This window comes from Bubalus kerabau, chromosome 7, assembly GCF_029407905.1.
Source record: "Bubalus kerabau isolate K-KA32 ecotype Philippines breed swamp buffalo chromosome 7, PCC_UOA_SB_1v2, whole genome shotgun sequence".
Classification (NCBI taxonomy): domain Eukaryota; kingdom Metazoa; phylum Chordata; class Mammalia; order Artiodactyla; family Bovidae; genus Bubalus; species Bubalus kerabau.
Window position 1 is genome coordinate 71,398,556 of NC_073630.1, and position 17,620 is coordinate 71,416,175.

General features: G+C 38.9%; 1 protein-coding gene across 9 annotated transcripts in view; it reads right to left on the minus strand.

Annotated features, from left to right (window-relative positions):
• Positions 1 to 17,620, minus strand: part of FRYL (FRY like transcription coactivator) — a 264,479-nt gene that overhangs the window by 22,818 nt on the left and 224,041 nt on the right. For all 9 annotated transcript variants that reach the window (XM_055588519.1, XM_055588516.1, XM_055588515.1 and 6 more), the window contains 8 exons: positions 17,491 to 17,588; positions 13,378 to 13,548; positions 10,842 to 10,982; positions 9,273 to 9,470; positions 6,638 to 6,799; positions 6,450 to 6,524; positions 5,953 to 6,129; positions 2,323 to 2,526 (listed from right to left, as the gene is read on the minus strand). In XM_055588519.1, the coding sequence (XP_055444494.1) occupies positions 2,323 to 2,526; positions 5,953 to 6,129; positions 6,450 to 6,524; positions 6,638 to 6,799; positions 9,273 to 9,470; positions 10,842 to 10,982; positions 13,378 to 13,548; positions 17,491 to 17,588 (1,226 nt within the window). The remainder of the gene's footprint in view (positions 1 to 2,322; positions 2,527 to 5,952; positions 6,130 to 6,449; positions 6,525 to 6,637; positions 6,800 to 9,272; positions 9,471 to 10,841; positions 10,983 to 13,377; positions 13,549 to 17,490; positions 17,589 to 17,620) is intronic.

Sequence of the window (17,620 nt, forward strand, 5' to 3'; positions counted from 1 at the left end):
ACGGTAATGTCTTATGTTTTCAGTTGGCCTAAGGATTCGCGAATGCAGGGGCCTTTTTTGCCTCCCTGTGGCTTTGGCGCAAGCACTCAGTGGATTCTCAAGAAGCAGTGTTAACTGGAGGCAGGTGCTTAAGTCTAAACTGGCCATTAACTTACTGAACCACAAATCAATACCATAGAACTTCAATAAGACAAAAAGAGTTAGGACAATAAAGCTGAAATGGCAGGCCAGCATTAGTGGGTTTATGCTCTTTGAAAACTAGCAGTAATCAATTAGAACAAAGAAAACACTACAATTTTTCTTCTTTTAAGCAGGGCTATACATTTTTCATGGGTCAATATTTAACATAAGAAAAATCAAGCTCATGATTTTGAGTAGATAAAAGCAGAAGCTAATTTTTTCCCCCTATGAGGAGGAAGCAGCATCAAATTCTTTTTCAATCTCACTACCACTATAACTGGGCTTCCCAGGTGCTGCTAGTAAGGAACACGCCTGCCAGTGCAGGAGACATAAGAGATGCAGGTTCTATCCCTGGGTCAGAAAGATCCCCTGGAGAAGGGCATGGCAACTCAGTCCACTATTCTTGCCTGGAGAATCCCATGGACAGAGGAGCCAGGCGGGCGACAGTCCATGTGATCACAAAGAGCCGGACATGACTGAAGTGACTCAGCGTGCACGCATACCGCTATGACTAGGGTCGGCCTTATGAAGAGACTGTTCTGCTCCAAGGCTCTCACGGAAGCTAACCTTTGTTTAGCACTTACTATACTGACTTCCCCATGAAATTCCCCCGAGGCAGGTGCTGCCAGGAGTCCTGTTTTAAAGGAGAGGGTAGATAGGTAAGGACCACAGTTCCACAGTGGTTTGGTGGCACGATGCTCGTCTCTGAGCCTCCGGTCTGGCCCCGGGAGGGTCTGGGCCTCATTCAGTGAGTCACTGCTGCCAGCAGCTCACCGTTCCTTTCAATGCACACAGTCCTGGGGAGGAGCAAGCCTTAGGTGGCATCCAGACTGCCCTGCTCAAATGCACTTACAGGCTGTGTGTCCTGGGACAAGTCACTTGGTCTACAGAGCTGCAATCACTGTGCTTACCTCGTGTAGTTGAGGGGAGAGGTGCAGTGACTAATCCACGTAAAACACTGTGACCAGGGCCTGGTGTGTCTCAGACACTCAGCAAGTGGTAACTGCTGCTACTGTGTCAGCAACAGCTTATCACTTAATACGTGACAGGGAGTTAGGGAAAGACATATTGGCATAATGGTGAGATGCCAAAACAGGACAGGTGACAAGAAGCCTGCCACAAACCGACAGCTGTGCACGTTGTGTAAAGCCCAGCTCAGCCTGGCCATTCAACAGCACTACCAGCACTTTACCAGCAGACTGTGTGTGATGCAAATGGGCCAAATTAAACAGAGGTGCGAGAAAAGGCCCTCAGGTAAGAGCGCTGTAATGTGGCTGCCACCTGGTCTTCACCAGCTGATTCCTCATCGCATGGGCCTTGGTGGCTAATCCACACCCCTGCTCTCTCCTTGTTCTGCCATCTTCAAGTTCCAACCTACTGCCACTGCAAGTTCAGCATTCCCCTCACTCAGTATTCGGAACAGACAGACCATGCTTATAGCCTTCATTTTCTCGTCTCTCTCTCTTTCTGTGTGAATCTCTGCCACTCACCCTTGGAATATAAGTCAGAACCTCCATATAACTGACTTGATCTTGCAAAGGGAGCAAAGTTGTGCTCTCTCTTTCCACACTGACAAGGAAAGAAAAGCAGGTGGAGAATTAAGCAGTGCTGGTGTTTGCACTGATACCAAAACGTATCATTCAGGGCGAAGGCCTCTCAAAGTGCCCAGCATAGCTCACTGTGACGAGGAGAGAAGCAACAGAAAATACGTCTCATCAGCTCAGAGGTGCTGTCTGTGCTCAATCGTGTCTGACTCTGTGACCCCATAGTCTATAGCCCACCAGGCTCCTCTGTCCATGGAATGTTCCAGGCCAGAATACTGGAGTGGGTTGCCACTGCCCCCTCCAGGAGATCTTCCCGACCTAGGGGTCAAACCCGAGTCTCTTGCATCTCCTGCATTGGCAGGTAGATTCTTTTACCACTGTGCCACCTGGAAAGCCCAAGGGGTGCACAGAGCAAATGTTTAGTGCCACCATGAATAATGGAACACTCCATTGCTGCTACAGCGTTGTGTTTTCATTTCAGCACGTGCATTTTACCCACAGGGAAATGAAAATCAGAATATCGAGCAATGGTAATTACTAAGTTGGAAGTGAAGACAAAGAGGAGACCAGCTGTCACTGTACAGAAAGCTAAGTGTACCATCTGTGTGCGTGAGAGTATCTGGCTTGCTGTGAGTGCCGCCTCCTCTTCCGAGGACTCGTCTGTGTCCTCCTGGTTTGTCAGGTTCAGGCTGGGCGTGCTGCTGGAGCACTGGTACTCCTGGAGCGACGGCGTGTCCCCTTTGTCGATGCTGTCCAGTGAGCGCCTGCGGACTCCCCAGTTGAAGTTGTCCATACTTTCACCCTGGAAAAGCAAGGCGTCATTTCTAAGACCTCGAACATAAGCTTATAAATATAGGGAAGGTAATACACTAGGAGAACATATACCCAGATGAAAAATACTCAGCGTATCGTCATAAGCAGAGATTCAATCAGCCCTTCAATTTTTTGAAACTTTTAAAACATCATTCAATATTTATAATATTTAAAGAGATCAAAGTATGTGGTCGATGACCTGTTTTAACTGAATAGGATTCTCTTGACTTTCTGTCTAGTGGGGACCAACTAAATCGACTACCTAGGCCATTTCTACTCTAATACACAAACACAAATGAGACCACAAAGAAGACAAATACATTCACAGATGACAACAAATAAATAATCCAGAACGCCAGGCTGCAACTTACCTGCAGCTCCTGGATAGCAAAAAGGAAAACACACAGAATTAGAAAGAACGAAGACACACGTGTAAATATACACTACACTTGTGGGGAAAAAATGCTCGGTGATTTCTCAAACCAAAGACTGATTCAAGCTCTGGATGAAGCTTTGTGCAGGAAGTCAACACGTGATTCACATTATTTTTTTATGTAGAATATATCGTGGAAAAAAAGACAGACACTTAAAACAACATTTCTATGATACACTCTGGCAACACAAACTTCAGGAAATCTTTAAAATTTACATAGATTTAATACTGGGTACAATGCAAAACCGACTTAAAATACCCACATTCAGTTGACAACATACAGGTTCAACAATTATTTTAGACTGTAGCATGGTTCTAGCTAAATCCAGTGGTAATTTTTGGCTAAAGAGGAGTTTAAAATCAAGATCACAGTTATCAAAACATAACCTAGGTCAACTTCAAAAGGTCAATAGGAAATAAGCAAGTTTCTGCTTTGCCCCACTTACGGATTTATCTAAGTTACGTTTCTGTTATTCCAAGCTGATCCTCCTTTGATAAGGATATAATTCTTATACTCTTTCTTAAGCTCTAATGACAAATTACAGTGAGTTGGCTAACAAAATCTGACTTATGTGTATTCCTTTATCAAGAAGGATTGTCCAGGATAGAGGTTTTCATATCTTTTTTTTCTTAAATCAGAGGAATACTCATTTCAAATGAAACACACAATGGAAATCAACTGTGCAAAAGTGATAACAAAACCAGGGTTGTGGCAACAGCCCTCAATATGCATTTAGGGAATGAATGAATACACGCTGTGGGCTTTCAAGGCTGGGGAATATTTTAGAAGTTTCATTAGCAGTTAAGTTTATTTTGTAGCAAAGTATTTACTATTACCATGTTCAAAGCAAGACTAGGTTTTTAGAAAATCTCTTATCATTTGATTTGGCCTAATTATGAGACCTAAGTTAATACCACCTCAAATTACTGTGACTTGAATAAAAGACAAAAGCATCTTTAATTCATTCTAGGGTTCTACTCAAAAGCCATATTTATTACTAGGAACATTTCAGAGTACTAGACAAACTTGAAAGCAATTATAATGATCTTTAAAAAAAAAAAAGGCAAACAAAAAGAAAGAACCTGACCATTACAAAAATGTCAAGAGCCTACCTTCAGAGCTTCTAAATTCTGAACTGAAAAAAGCAAATAACTGCAAAAGACTTTAGAACTGGCTTATGCCTGTGAGGTAGGGCAGCAGGTCTCTTGAACCAATCACACTTCCTTGCCTAACTGTGTAGGTTTTTCCTATTTCCTACAACTTTCTATGTTTTTTAAATTGTGGGAGTGACAGCAGTTTTGGAGGGTGATGACCTGCTCTTTTTGGGAAAAAAAAAAAAAAAAAAAAATCGAATAGAAAATAGCAGTGCACATAGAGTAAGGGTGCATATTCTTTAAACTTTTAAAGGTGTGTCTATATATATGTATATACTTAGATGTGATATGTGATGTATTAGCAATGGCTATAGTTTTTTAAAAAAGGCTAAAAGCCACTGCCCTATGACACTGAATAATATGTGTTCGTGGGCTCTGAGAACCTGTCCAGCTGTGTCTGGGAGTACGTACATGGTGAACAGTGGCCACCCCTGAGCCAGTGTGAGGGCATCTGCTGGACCCTGAGGTACCATGGTCATATCCTCACATCCTCGGGGTGGCGGGGGAGAGGAGGGGAGTGGTAGTAGCTGAAGCACACAGGAAGACCTCCATACAATGGTTTCCTATCAACAAGTAATGGTGTGACGTGGTGGAAGCCGTTACAGTTCACTCCTCCACCTCACCTATTTGAGTCAAAGGACACATCCCTTCAAAGAGGACTGATGAATGCGCATGGGTTATACGAGTAACTTGAACATCCTTGGACAGAGGTGCAGCATGACATGGTGTGGATACTTGACAGTAAGGCATTTGGAGCTCTTGAAGACAGACATTTATAACAATTTTAGGAGGAACATTTCTGTGATCTGTTTGATGTAAACTTTTCAGATTTAGGAGTTCGTGGCTTAGGGGACTAATGTCAGCTATGGGAATAGGTCCCAAACAGCCTGACACAACCAGGGCGACGGGCAATCCTATTGCTCATTGATTTTTTTTTAGAAATTGGCAAATGTCCCAATTTGGGCCAAATGAGGTGTGACAAGAAGTGTGCTGAAAACCTTAACTTCTTCGCTTTCCTGAGAGCCTTTATGGAAGTGACCCTCACTTTCTCTGAACGCTGCCACGTATGGACATTTGAGGTAAAGCCGACTTGCAGAGAAAGGCAGAGCTTAGAGAATGCAAAGAAACAGCCAGAAACTCCACTGAGCTTTGCCTAAATAAGCTCTGACTCTGGGCTAGCCCAGTTCTGTGAGCAAGTAAATCTACCTTTTGAGTTGGACTTTCCACTTAGGAAGCATCTAAGCTGACCCAACTATCAATTTTCTCTAAACTGAATCAGTTTTAAGGAGCAAGTCCTTGGTATTGAATGAAACGAGGCATTTGAGAGAGCTGGCTCCACCCTGAAGAAGAAAGTGGTGGGTAATGTCCTGGGTAGAAGCTCAGTCACGGGAAAGTGTTCGAGAGCGCCAGAGGCACCTTAATCATCAATCTGGTTTCAGGGCCACCCTCTTCAAAGCTGTCTGATAGATTTAAATGAAACTTTTACTCTTCTGTTGCACATTAATTTGTGTGGCTTATGCAAACACTTAAGTCTAAGCACACCCTCAATTAAATACTTTTGAAAAAAATCCATTTTTACTCTGTATTTTGAAAGATAAAGATGGAAAAAATTAGATGTTCCTTTTATTTCAGACTTATTCTGCTATTGACTAACTGTACTAATCATCTTTAATTCCCAACTTAGATTTGTACCTTTCGACGTTACACTGCCCCGAACAAGGAAAGATTAAATCCTTATTTAATCCTGTGGTTAAATCCTTCATTCTCGTGAGGATTTATAGCTATTTATAGCTATTCTATAAATATTATGAAAGCCCACATCCTTACCTCTGCATCTTCCAACTCAACATCTAAAAAGTCAAAATCCTTAAATACGCCAAACTGTTGTTCGCTGCTATTATCTTCCACAGCTACTTCTTCCTCTTGAATTATGTCGTCTGTTGCAGAAATGAGGCTAGTTTGTTGGTCACCAACTTCCAAATCCTCGTTAGAAGAAAATACAACCTGACGCCCAGCCAAAAACAAAACAAAACAGGCCATCCGTTAGCTCGGTCAGTCTGAATATGGGGCATCAGTGCCCTACGAGCCACCGCAGGCCTCTTCTGTCAGTGAGCTCAGAGCTCTAATTTGGGCAAACGTCTAACTGTGTGAATACTGAATTAGCACAGTGGCCAAGTGTCACAAAGGCAGGTGACAATTTTTTCATTCTTAGTCAACACCGTTAAGAAAAGGCAAACAAGGAGACAAAATCATTTCTGTTTCTTCATGGACTAACACTTCTAAGATTTTTAAAAACCCTTACGCAGGTTTTCATGATTACTCACCGATGGATTCTTTGGAAGGCCAGACTCTGGACCACAGAGAGAAAGCACATTCATTAGCTTTTCTCTTGTTCTTCGCTAAAGAGAAAGAAAAAATGCAAACGTTAAGATTACTGATGAAAATAAGGCAAATTCTCCAGTACTCACACATGCATAAAATTGATTCTTCTGTTCTATGGACTTTTATGTACCTGTGATAACTGTGGCCTCTTCCAACTAACAGGCACCAAGGCATTAGAGTTAGAACCGGAAGAAGTGGAGGAAGTGCTTCTGGTTACCGCGATCACTTTGGGTTTCCCATTCCTACCAGCTGCGCTGTGCTGATCACCATATTTATTTCCAATAATTGGTGTCTACAAAGAAATAAATTGCCAGTGTTTGACTCACACAGTTCAACATAAGTGGGTTAATAGTGTATCTGTGATGACATTTTTTACAAACAATCAGAAAAACAGCATAAGGAGAAAGATTACTTAGCAAAGGCAGATACTACAAAAATCAAAATTAACGATGATACTTTTTTTCTTCAATAGTAAGATTTCACTTTATTGGAAACAAGACTCTGAGGAGACTGTTGGAGAACTTATTCCTACTTTAAAAATAGATCTGTTGTCTTTAAAAGCCACTGTCTACATCTTTCCCCCCATGATTATAAAATATGTCCTCTTTGAAAGCTCAGAAATACAAAAATGATTTTACAAAATCACCTGTCATCTCACCACTCAGATTTAATGTTGGTTAACAGTTTGGTCAGACTTCCCTAGTAGCTCAGACGGTACAGAATCTGCTTGCAGTGCAGGAGACCTGGGTTTGATCCCTGGGTTGGGAAGATCCCCTGGAGAAGGAAATGGCCACCCACTCCAGTATTCTTGCCTGGGAAATCCCATGGACAGAGGAACCTTGCAGGCTACAATCCATGGGGGCACAGAGTTAGATATGACTGAGCAACTAACACACACAATATTTTGTGGGTTTTTTTTAATGTAATTGTTAAGTATGTGTCTAAAAGTGCTTTTGCAAGTATTCAAGATAAGTAACAACTTCAAAGTGAAAGCTATCATATAATGTCTTATTGCAAATCTAATATATGACATTTCCAAAATTTATTTCAGTAAAATTCCATGATGAATCCAAAATGGTGCTTACCTGGCTTTGTGAAGTGTCTCAAATTTGCATTTGAATATAGTTTTAAGCTCGTCTGCATGTCATACAAGTCCCTTTATGATCTAGTTCCTGCTTATGTTCCCAACTTCAACTTCTACCACTCGCTCCTGAACTTTGCACTCCATCAAAGCTGAGTTTGTTTCCCAAGATATGGCGCCTTTATGGACCTTTGTGTTGACACATATCCCCTGCTCTGCATGTAACATGCACCAAGCAAACCCTGGGGCACTTTGAACGCTGCCACCACACTTTCAAGGAGGCCCATGCTGATGCCACCACCACGTCTGGGTAATTACTCTTGGACATTTACTCAGTGATGTTGATTTGTTTCTTTGCCTGTCTCCAATTGCTCTATGGGAGTCCCTAGACTGAGCGAGACTCATTGCTATTCCTCTAGTATATCTTCAGTGCCTACACATAGCAGGTACTTTAGGAATTTTTGATGAAATAAATTGAAATTAAGTATCTGATATATATCAAATGTTCTGAGGATTCATATTACTCTTCAAACAAAATAATTGTTACATTATCAATTTCTGACTCAGAAGAATAGCATAGCTAGTTTCTCTATAATATTCTCACGCTGTGTACTCCATGTTTGAAATTCTCAGGTGATATTAACTAAAACACTAGCAACAAACATACTTTGTATCTTAAAAAAACAAATCAATAAGCTTCAGATAAATTCAACACCAAGTGCTGTGCTGTGCTTAGTCGCTCAGTCATGTCTGATTCTTTGCCCATAGACTGTAGCCCTCCAGGCTCCTCTGTCCGTGGGGATTCTCCAGGCAAGAATACCGGACTGGGTAGCCGCCGTTCCCTTCTCCAGGGGAACTTCTGACCCAGGGATCGAACCCAGGTCTCCAGCACTGCAGGCGGATTCTTTACCATCTTGAGCCACCAAGGAAGCCCTCAAATACCAAGACTAAACTGCAAATTTTTAAAAAATCTGTATTATCCTTTTCAATTAAAATGTGAGTAGATTTTCAATTGCTATCTTTCTTAACTCCCCCTACCCTACAAAATACTTGATTGATAACTTCCCTCTTAAAAAATTCCTGCTGGTCTGTTTTCTATCCTGTTCCCAGACTGATCTCCCTAAAATGCAAATCCTAATATTTTCTACTCCAGCTAAAAATCCTTGAAGAGCTACTACTACTTCAAGATATAACCATCTCGTCCGACAATATCCTCATGATTGTACTGCTCCCTATGGCTTCAGCTTTCTCTCTCATCACACTACTCTATCCTCTGTGCTACATGTTCACGGTAGGCCATGCTAATTAGAATTTTCCAGAGCGCCATGCTTCCTCACACTTACAAGCCTTCATTCACACGTGCTGCTTTTTCTAGGATTAATCTCCCCTGCCCACACTTCCATGTACAGTCCCATTTAGTCAGATTAAGTTAGATGTACATGCTATATAGTCCTATAAAACTTCGAACTTAGTTGGCAACCAAAGCACTGTGTTTATTTGCCTATCTCCTCAAGAGGCTACAGGCGTGCTGAGAGTAGGCCTTTTCCCCATGCCCACCTCGTTTTCAGGGCACCTGTCACAGCATCTCCTGCTGAGTATGGGCTCAATCAGTGCTTGATTAATGACAGAATGAACAAATGAACATTTCTAATACAGAGCCTTCACCAATACCTGAACATCTTACCTCAGATATATCAAAATGAAAATCCAAGGTCTTCCCAGGCAACTCCTTAGAGACATTATTAAAAATTTTAGTGAAGGATATCTCAGGAGAGCCCATATCTCCTCCGTAGGTCTTGGGGATATCGTTGGGCACGACAAGGCTTGCCGAGCGGGATACCACCAGTTTTAAGATATTAAGGGCTTCCTTCCAATAAGGACTCTGGTTTCAAAAATTAATAGACATATAAAAGTTACAAATACATATGTAACTAAGAACAAAAACTTAGTTACATTGTAGACAGTGAAAATATTATTTCTATAAAAATTCCTTGTCAATTATTCATTTTTACTCTGAGGTCCTTAACTGAGGGTCTGAGTTACACAAGGATAGAAAATAAGTTATTATTTCTACTGTTAGATTTACAAGATATTATATGCATAATAATACTAACAACTCAGGATATTTTGCACTGTTCTCAATAAGTGCTTTATAAATACTATTCATTAAGAAAGTCTAATACAGTAATCTGGCAGTTAGGGGTAAGCCAAAGGGTCGTATGTATGTGAACTTTCTAGATGAATGAAGTACATGGCCCTAAGACTCTAAACTTAAAATGTTTTAAGCTTTGGTGATAAACCATTTTTAATGCATCAGATTTCTTAGACATAAAAATATTACAATATTTTTAAAATTTAGATATTTTTTAATGGCTCAAGCCCCAAATAATAAGCATAAGTGCTGTGCTAAAACAATCCTCTCAGTGATTCCTGACCTGTATAGGGTTAGCTTTTCCCCTCATATATGGTGGCAATGTTTTGAGTTATTTTTCTGCTTTTCATTTTGTATATTTCTACCAGTATAATTTAGGAATGATTTACATGACAGATGTATAGGTGGAGAGAAATCAATGTCTAATTAAGAATTTAGAACATTTCTCTTTTACCATCTACTGAAAAGAATCATGTAAAAAAATGACTTTTTTTCTTACTTGTGGTACTAAAATCACACCTCAACCTTTTATTATACATATTGTTTCCTAGTTAACAGTTCTGAACCAGGTAAAATATTACTAAAAAAAGGAAGTGAAAAAATCCTTAGCAGAACTGAGTTTTCCAATTTAGTTAATAACATCTCGATATGAAGCCATCTAAAGCACAAAATATTAGTGATAATAGAAATGTCCAAATGATATTGTGACAATTTAAGCACATCACTGTAGAAACAGTTTATCTTTAACAAAATTAAATAGAAATCATCATTTTTTTCCCTTATGTAAAAAATTAGGAGCTCTGGGCACTGTAAAATGTGTAAGCCTCTTCAGGGATGTTCCTGTAAATTATACTGGTAGTTGCGTTCTAAATGTAAAAGAATGCCTACATGTACTTGCTTGCTGAATCCTACCATTCAGATTCTGCTTTATGTCATTCACATTGGGAACATTTTCCCATCTCATAAATATTCCTGAAAACATGATTTATAAACTAACCACTTCCCCTGTTCTTAAGACATTTAAGGTGTTTCCAATTTTTTATGATTATATATTGTTTTTGAGATGATCACTTTCTATACATAAGATCTGCAGCTACTTACCTGTACATATTTGCCAATGATCTTTATAATCTCCAGATTAAACTGCTTTACTGGGGCAGCGGAGAGGTCAATATGACTCAAAAGACTGTAGATGATCTGTAGTAATGACTGCTGCATACTAGACAGTCCTTTTTCTAGCAGCTAAAAGTAATATTAAAAATATATTTTAATCAGGTTCAAGAAAATTCCATTGTATTTACATTACTGATGTTGAAAACCACAATACAGTTAACCTAAAGAGTTTATGGTCAGATTATCAGAAATTCAGAGAATAATGAAGGTAAAAGGTAATGTCTGTTATTGTTACTTGTCCTTGCTTCAGAAAGGAGAATTAGGTACATTGTTTTTTCTTAACCTTAGTGTTTACTTTCATACCCTTAACTAATTTAATTAAACACCATTTATTTTAAAACTCCTCTACCACCATTACCAAAGAATAACTAACTACTCCCGAGCCATTCCCACCAGCCGATGACTACCCATGTAATCTTGGACAAGTTTCTTAACCTCTCTGAGCCCTGATTTTTAAAATAAAAAGTGATACCACTTTCCTATAGGGTTTGTGGGACAATTAAAATTATATCTGTGTAATTTTAAATACATGTAAATAATTTTAGTACTGTTGTTAGTGATAATCTGAGATTCATTAATAATCATAGAACAAGGATAACTTATACTAATAACAGTAACATTTGGGGCAAAGCATTCTCTTTATAGACTGGAAATATATTGCCCATATGTGGTACCCAACAGGCTACACTGTGCCAGTGTCAGACCTTAGAGCCCCACAGGTCAGTCTTCAGGGAGAGCGAGTGTTACTTTGTGATGATGTGCTCCGTGGTGGCCGACTCTTTGCAACCCCATGGACTGTAGCCCACCAGGTTCCTCTGTCCATGGAATTCTCCAGGCAAGAATATCGGAGTGGGTTGCCATTTCCTCTCCAAGTGTTACCTTAGTGTTGGGCTTTATGGTGGCACGAAAGTGAAAGCTGGATTAAGACACTTAAGTTCAAAGGAGCTTAGGCCTTAGGTCTGGCTTTATGTTGGCTCTTGTCCTAAAGGTACAGGTATAAGATAAACCTAGTGATGCACATTCATGCATGTCAGGAAGCTCTCAGGCAGAGAGCTCACTCTGTCAGCTCACTCTCAAATATAAAGGTGATGGGAGTAAATCTATCAAAACCAATACCTTAAAAATTCACACCATCTTGAGCACTTTATGATGGGCACCATCAGTGACTTGGATAAGTTAAACAGTGCTGTAAGCAATACTTAAACGCTTATTGAGTTACAAATAATTTAAGTCTGTGTGTTAGGTTTAATCTCTAGAGGTCAACTTTCTAAAAAGGAAGATATCACTTTATTGCAAGCTGATAAACATTTTTAGTGACTAGGAATTTCTTCCTTTTGAAGGTCTCCAGTATTCTCTACCCAGTAACTTACTTTCCTAGGCATGGAGTTACTTCTTCAACAAATTAATACAGTCGACCCTTGAGTAATACGAGTTTGAACTGTGTCGGTCTGTTTATATGCACATTTTTTTCAGTGCCACAGCGGTACGTGATTCACAGTTGGCTGAATCACGGATGTAGAGGGCTGACTGTAAGATATACTCGAAACGGACTGCATGGAGAGTTAGCACCCTTAATTCCAGCGTTGTGCAATGTCAACTGTGTTAACTTTTTATGCTGTTCTAGGACTAGTTTTGGAGAAGGCAATGGCACCCCACTCCAGTACTCTTGCCTGGAGAATCCCATGGACGGAGGAGCCTGGTAGACTGCAGTCCATGGGGTCGCTAAGAGTCGGACACGACTGAGCGACTTCACTTTCACTTTTCACTTTCATGCATTGGAGAAGAAAATGGCAACCCACTCCAGTGTTCTTGCCTGGAGAATCCCAGGGACGGGGGAGCCTGGTGGGCTGCCGTCTATGGGGTCGCACAGGGTCGGACACGACTGAAGCAACTTAGCAGCAGCAGCAGCAGCAGGACTAGTTTTAAATTCTATTTACTGCCCCGCCCATCATATTTTAGATTAGGAGGTAAACATATCACCAGAATAAGTACTTGCCCAGCAGAAATGACTTTACATGCTATACTATTATTCTAGAACGAATTTCAAAGCCAAGCTAATTTATAGAAACAAAAAACGATAACCATTTCCTAGGATCAAGACCATGGGAAAAAAAACCCATTTTCCACTTTAAATAAAGGTGAGGTTTATATTGAGTTTTGTGTTATTTAAAGACAGTGAATGCAGAAATACATTCAAAAACCGGTAAGTTGAAGTTTACATTATTTTGAGTTTATACCACTTAAAGAGAGTGAATGAAGAAGTAAACATTGAAAATGAAAAAAAAAAACTCATTTGTACTTGAACGATATTACCTATATATTTTTTCCTCTTAAAAAAGATGTTACCTCTATTCATTCTTCAATAAAATTTGAAAATTAGTATTAGTGCTGCTCTAGAAATAAATACTCTTGAAAAATCCTGTCACAGAACAGTTGCAAGATCCTTTTATGGGGGTAAATTTACCTCTGCAAGATAAGTCACAAGACTAAACGTAGTATCTGAGAAGGAGTCATGCAGGTATCTGCACACTACGTTGATCCAGTTAGAACAGTCTCTGGAGTACGTGTGTGTACTGTACAGGCTCATCATGTGAGCCAGGTTGACAAGTGTTGGGCATTTTTCTTCTGCACAAACCTAAAAAAACAACAAAAAAAATTTCATTTACTTAACGACATTAAACATAATTTTATATTCAATGTATTCATTTAATGAAATAATTTAGATATATATGTTGAAGCATTAATGCATTTTATCTCAATACAGTAGAGAAGTTAAACAGAAAAGGAGAAAGCACAAGGCATCCTTGAGGGAATGATTTAGATAATACGGAAAGATGGTTAATATGTCAAGCACTTCCATGGGTGTTAAGAACACAGCTTTCTTTTCAGTCCAATATTCTAGAAAAATGTCTTTGGTCAAAACCTAAATGTTTTTGTAAATCCTACATATCATCTTGTAAAAAGAGCTTTGTCTTATAAAATCCATATAAGGTTCAAAGTACAAGAAACTAAATAGGCAGACTCAACCAGGAAATCCTCAGGGAGGTTCAGAGTTGCTGTGCCAAAGAGGAAATGCTTTAGTCTCAAGGTGTTAGGGTATCTCACCAAAGCAGTCAGCTGCAGAAGCCTCAACACGTGTGATACGGTAAAAGGACTTCACTGGAGGGCTGATGAAACGCTTGAGCCCTGTGTCTCCAATGTTCATGGAATCAGCTAAAGCTCTCAAGGTCCTTAGCCAGTCATTTACAGGCTGGTACAAAGTATGCTGACTTTCTTAGAGTTTGCTTGATATGGTATTACAGTATCTGAATCAACAAATGTTTGGGAGAATCTAATGGGCCAAATGCACCTTGTCTGTTCCCTAAGTCACTGGTGGGGATGTTCCTTAACCTCCTCCAAGGATAACTGAACAGTGAAGAACTGGAAAAGGGCCATGTTAGTCTCAGCTATCGTGAAAGGATAGCCATGACGAAAGTTCTTTTAGTTCCCCTTTTTTTCATTTTCCTCCCTTATTCTTCCATCTTATTTTCACAAACTGCCTAGAGCATTTGATAAAACAAGAGTATTACCTTTTAAAATATATATAAATTTTCAACTTTCAGATGACTGTAACTGACTTTTACACTTATTCATCATGCAGACAATATCACTGGATAAGCCCAAGATATGAAGGCGTGCAAGACTCTGCAGAAACTTAACATAGTACCTTGGAAGTTATTTTATAAAATCATTCAAAGCAGTTGTTTTCATGCATTAGCCTTTTACTCATAAAAGAGACACCAGGAAGAAAAAAGAAAAAGTTGATTGATATTTCAAAATGATTTGTATTTCACTTATATTTCAAGATATAATTACTTGTATTTCAAAATATAGTAATTTTCCACACTATTTTACAAAACCATATAACTTTACAATTTCATAATCTGTTACTCTTCAGCAAAAATTTTTATAGTTTGAGGTGAATTCTTTAATCTTAGCTTGAAGAATGACATTCTGATAGAATTCTTATCTTAACGGATATTTTTTTGAAAGAATGATTTTTTAAAACCTAGTTTTTGAAAAGGAAGACATTCTTTGGAATATAGGCTGTGCAATTTTATAGTAAAGCAAGACCAGCTTAATTTTGGAATTTTGGAATTATCAGGTTAAATTATGAGCCACAAAGAGTTATGTTTTATAACAAAACTTTTTTAGCATGCTATTTTTGCCATAATGAATAGCTAAAAGGACAATATTTGTTCCAAGTATTGCCTCATTTTGAAATGCTGTGCTCTCCAGGGGCACAAACAGCAGCAGCAGTGATATTTGCATAATGAGGAAGCACATAATGGCAGAAAATCACTCTCAACAGTTGAAGTGAGAGAATAATTAAGGAGTCAATTTAGTCCACATCCTGCAGGTTGCTGAAAGCCCACAGAGGGAACCTTTGTGTGGCACTGAACAGGAAGAAAACAGGCTTCACAGCAGTTTATGACTCACAGAAAGCCATGTATTTGATTTCTTAAAAACAAAAGATATTTGGGACATTGCTGTGCTTTGCCTCGGTCATGACAGCACAGGCTTGGAGCTCAAGGGGCCTCCATGGTCTTCTGGCCACACTGTGCTTCTCACCTGCCCCAGCACTAAGCAAATACTCGTCACATTTCAGCTGCCAATCTCAAATGTTTCTACTTCCCTTATCAGGGAATTTATGCTTTTTATTTTCTTAAAATCCCCAAATAAGCCGATATTTTTTTCCTTATATTTTCTTTCTTAACCCTTATGTAGGAACAAAACAAAACAAAACAACCCTTTGTTTACATTTTCCTAATGGTATGTTATCAGAATATTAAATTGAAAGTCATTTTAATAAAATTTTAAAATCACTTTTAGACCTCATTAATGTAAATACACGTTGGGTTTTTAGTGCAAACCATCATTTTCACAACTAAGATGTATTTCCATTAACTATAATGATGGCTCTTCTTTTTAAACACATGCTTTTCAAATGGTTAAGAATTTCTGCACATCTATTTAGAAATTTAAATAGGGATAGACTCAACAGCATATTTTATTAAATATATTTTTGTCATTCATTAAATATTATCCATCAAGATAATGAAAGTGTTCTTACTCTTGTAGCTGTGTATGTGATAATTGGGTTGGTAGTATTTTTTGACTCCATTGGTACCCAGAGATAAATCTGCACTTACCAACATTGAAATGTAGGCCAGGGAGAGGTGGGTGTTTGTTTAGCTTTCTAGAAGCTTGCTCTTTCCATTTATTGATGTGCTATCTGCTACCTGAATCTCAGCTTTGAAAAAAGCTGCTTATATAAAAAGCTCTTCCAGAGAATTTTACGTGCTTGTTCCCTTATGTTGCAGACTTCTCTGATTTTTCCCCAGTGATTTAACCAGGTTATTTTACTTATATTACTATTGAGTCACTTCCTCAGTTCACCTAATTTCCTGTTGTATATATATTACTGGTAAATTCACATAACTCCTTCTTGTAACTGCTTGTATTTTCAGCTTGAAAAGTCTTTTTTCCAAGACTCAATGTGACAAAATAAATAAATACATAAAATTAGTTCAGAATTAAGTTTAAACAGAAGGCAAAGTAGTTACGATTTCTTTCTTGTTCTTAAGAGGAAATTACTAAGTATGTAAAATTCAAAATAATTTCCTTTTACAATTTGATTGAGCTATAAAACTTTTTATACAAAGTTTGTCCAGAGGCAATTTAAAAATAGCTACATACTTGTTTAAGAAATGTATGATGGGAGGGAAAGAGTCAAAAAAGGAAAGAAAAAAGAATGAAGGGAGCAGAGAGAAGATGAAGAGAATGTTAAAAGGCAAACAAAAAGAACTTTCAGAATCAAAAAATATATTATGCCCTCTTCTTCCTCAGGGACTCTGCACATGTGATTTTTCCTGCTTGGAAAATTTCTACCCTCTGCCCTGCTTCTGTTTCTCATCCAGGGATCTATTTTGGTCATTCCTATTCAACTTTCCAAGTCAGCTTAGATATGAATTCCTCGAGGCAGATTTTGGTTTATGTGTCCCTAGAATATTTGCATGGAGAATCCCATGGACAGAGGAGCCTGGCGGGCTACAGTCCACAGGTTCACAATGAGTTGGACACCACTGAGAGGCCAACAGTTTCACTTTCATTGCAAAGTCACCAGATTCTAGGTGGTCACACCCCGAACTCTAGGCCCCAGGGGGCTAAAGGTTCTATCTACTTTGATAATCACTGTATTTCAGCACCTGATCCAGTGCTCAGTACATATCTGGTAGTGAATAAATGAATGACCTGGAAACTGACAGGTAGAGGATAAGTAGGGAAACGGAGCAGAAAAGGACTTAAGACTCAGAGGACAGTTACTCTAAACAAGTAATTTTATTCACTGTCATTTGGGCAATTGTAACTTATATCACTACTATAGTACTCTTTCATATATGCATAAAAATAAAAATTTAGATGCAAAATTCACATAGGAAGTGACAGTAAAAGGATTCTGAAGAGATTCCCCCCTTAAGACAGACTCTAGAGAAATTTCCCTCCAGTGTTATCATTCAGCGTAACATTTGCTTACCTTTGCTATTCGACTAGCTGTTTCTTTGCAAAACTGAGTTGGGCTGTCAAAATGCTGGATTAAGTGAGGCAATAAGCAAAGGATGTTAAGAGGAAAGCCTATCAAAAAAAAAAAAGCAAACAATAACCAA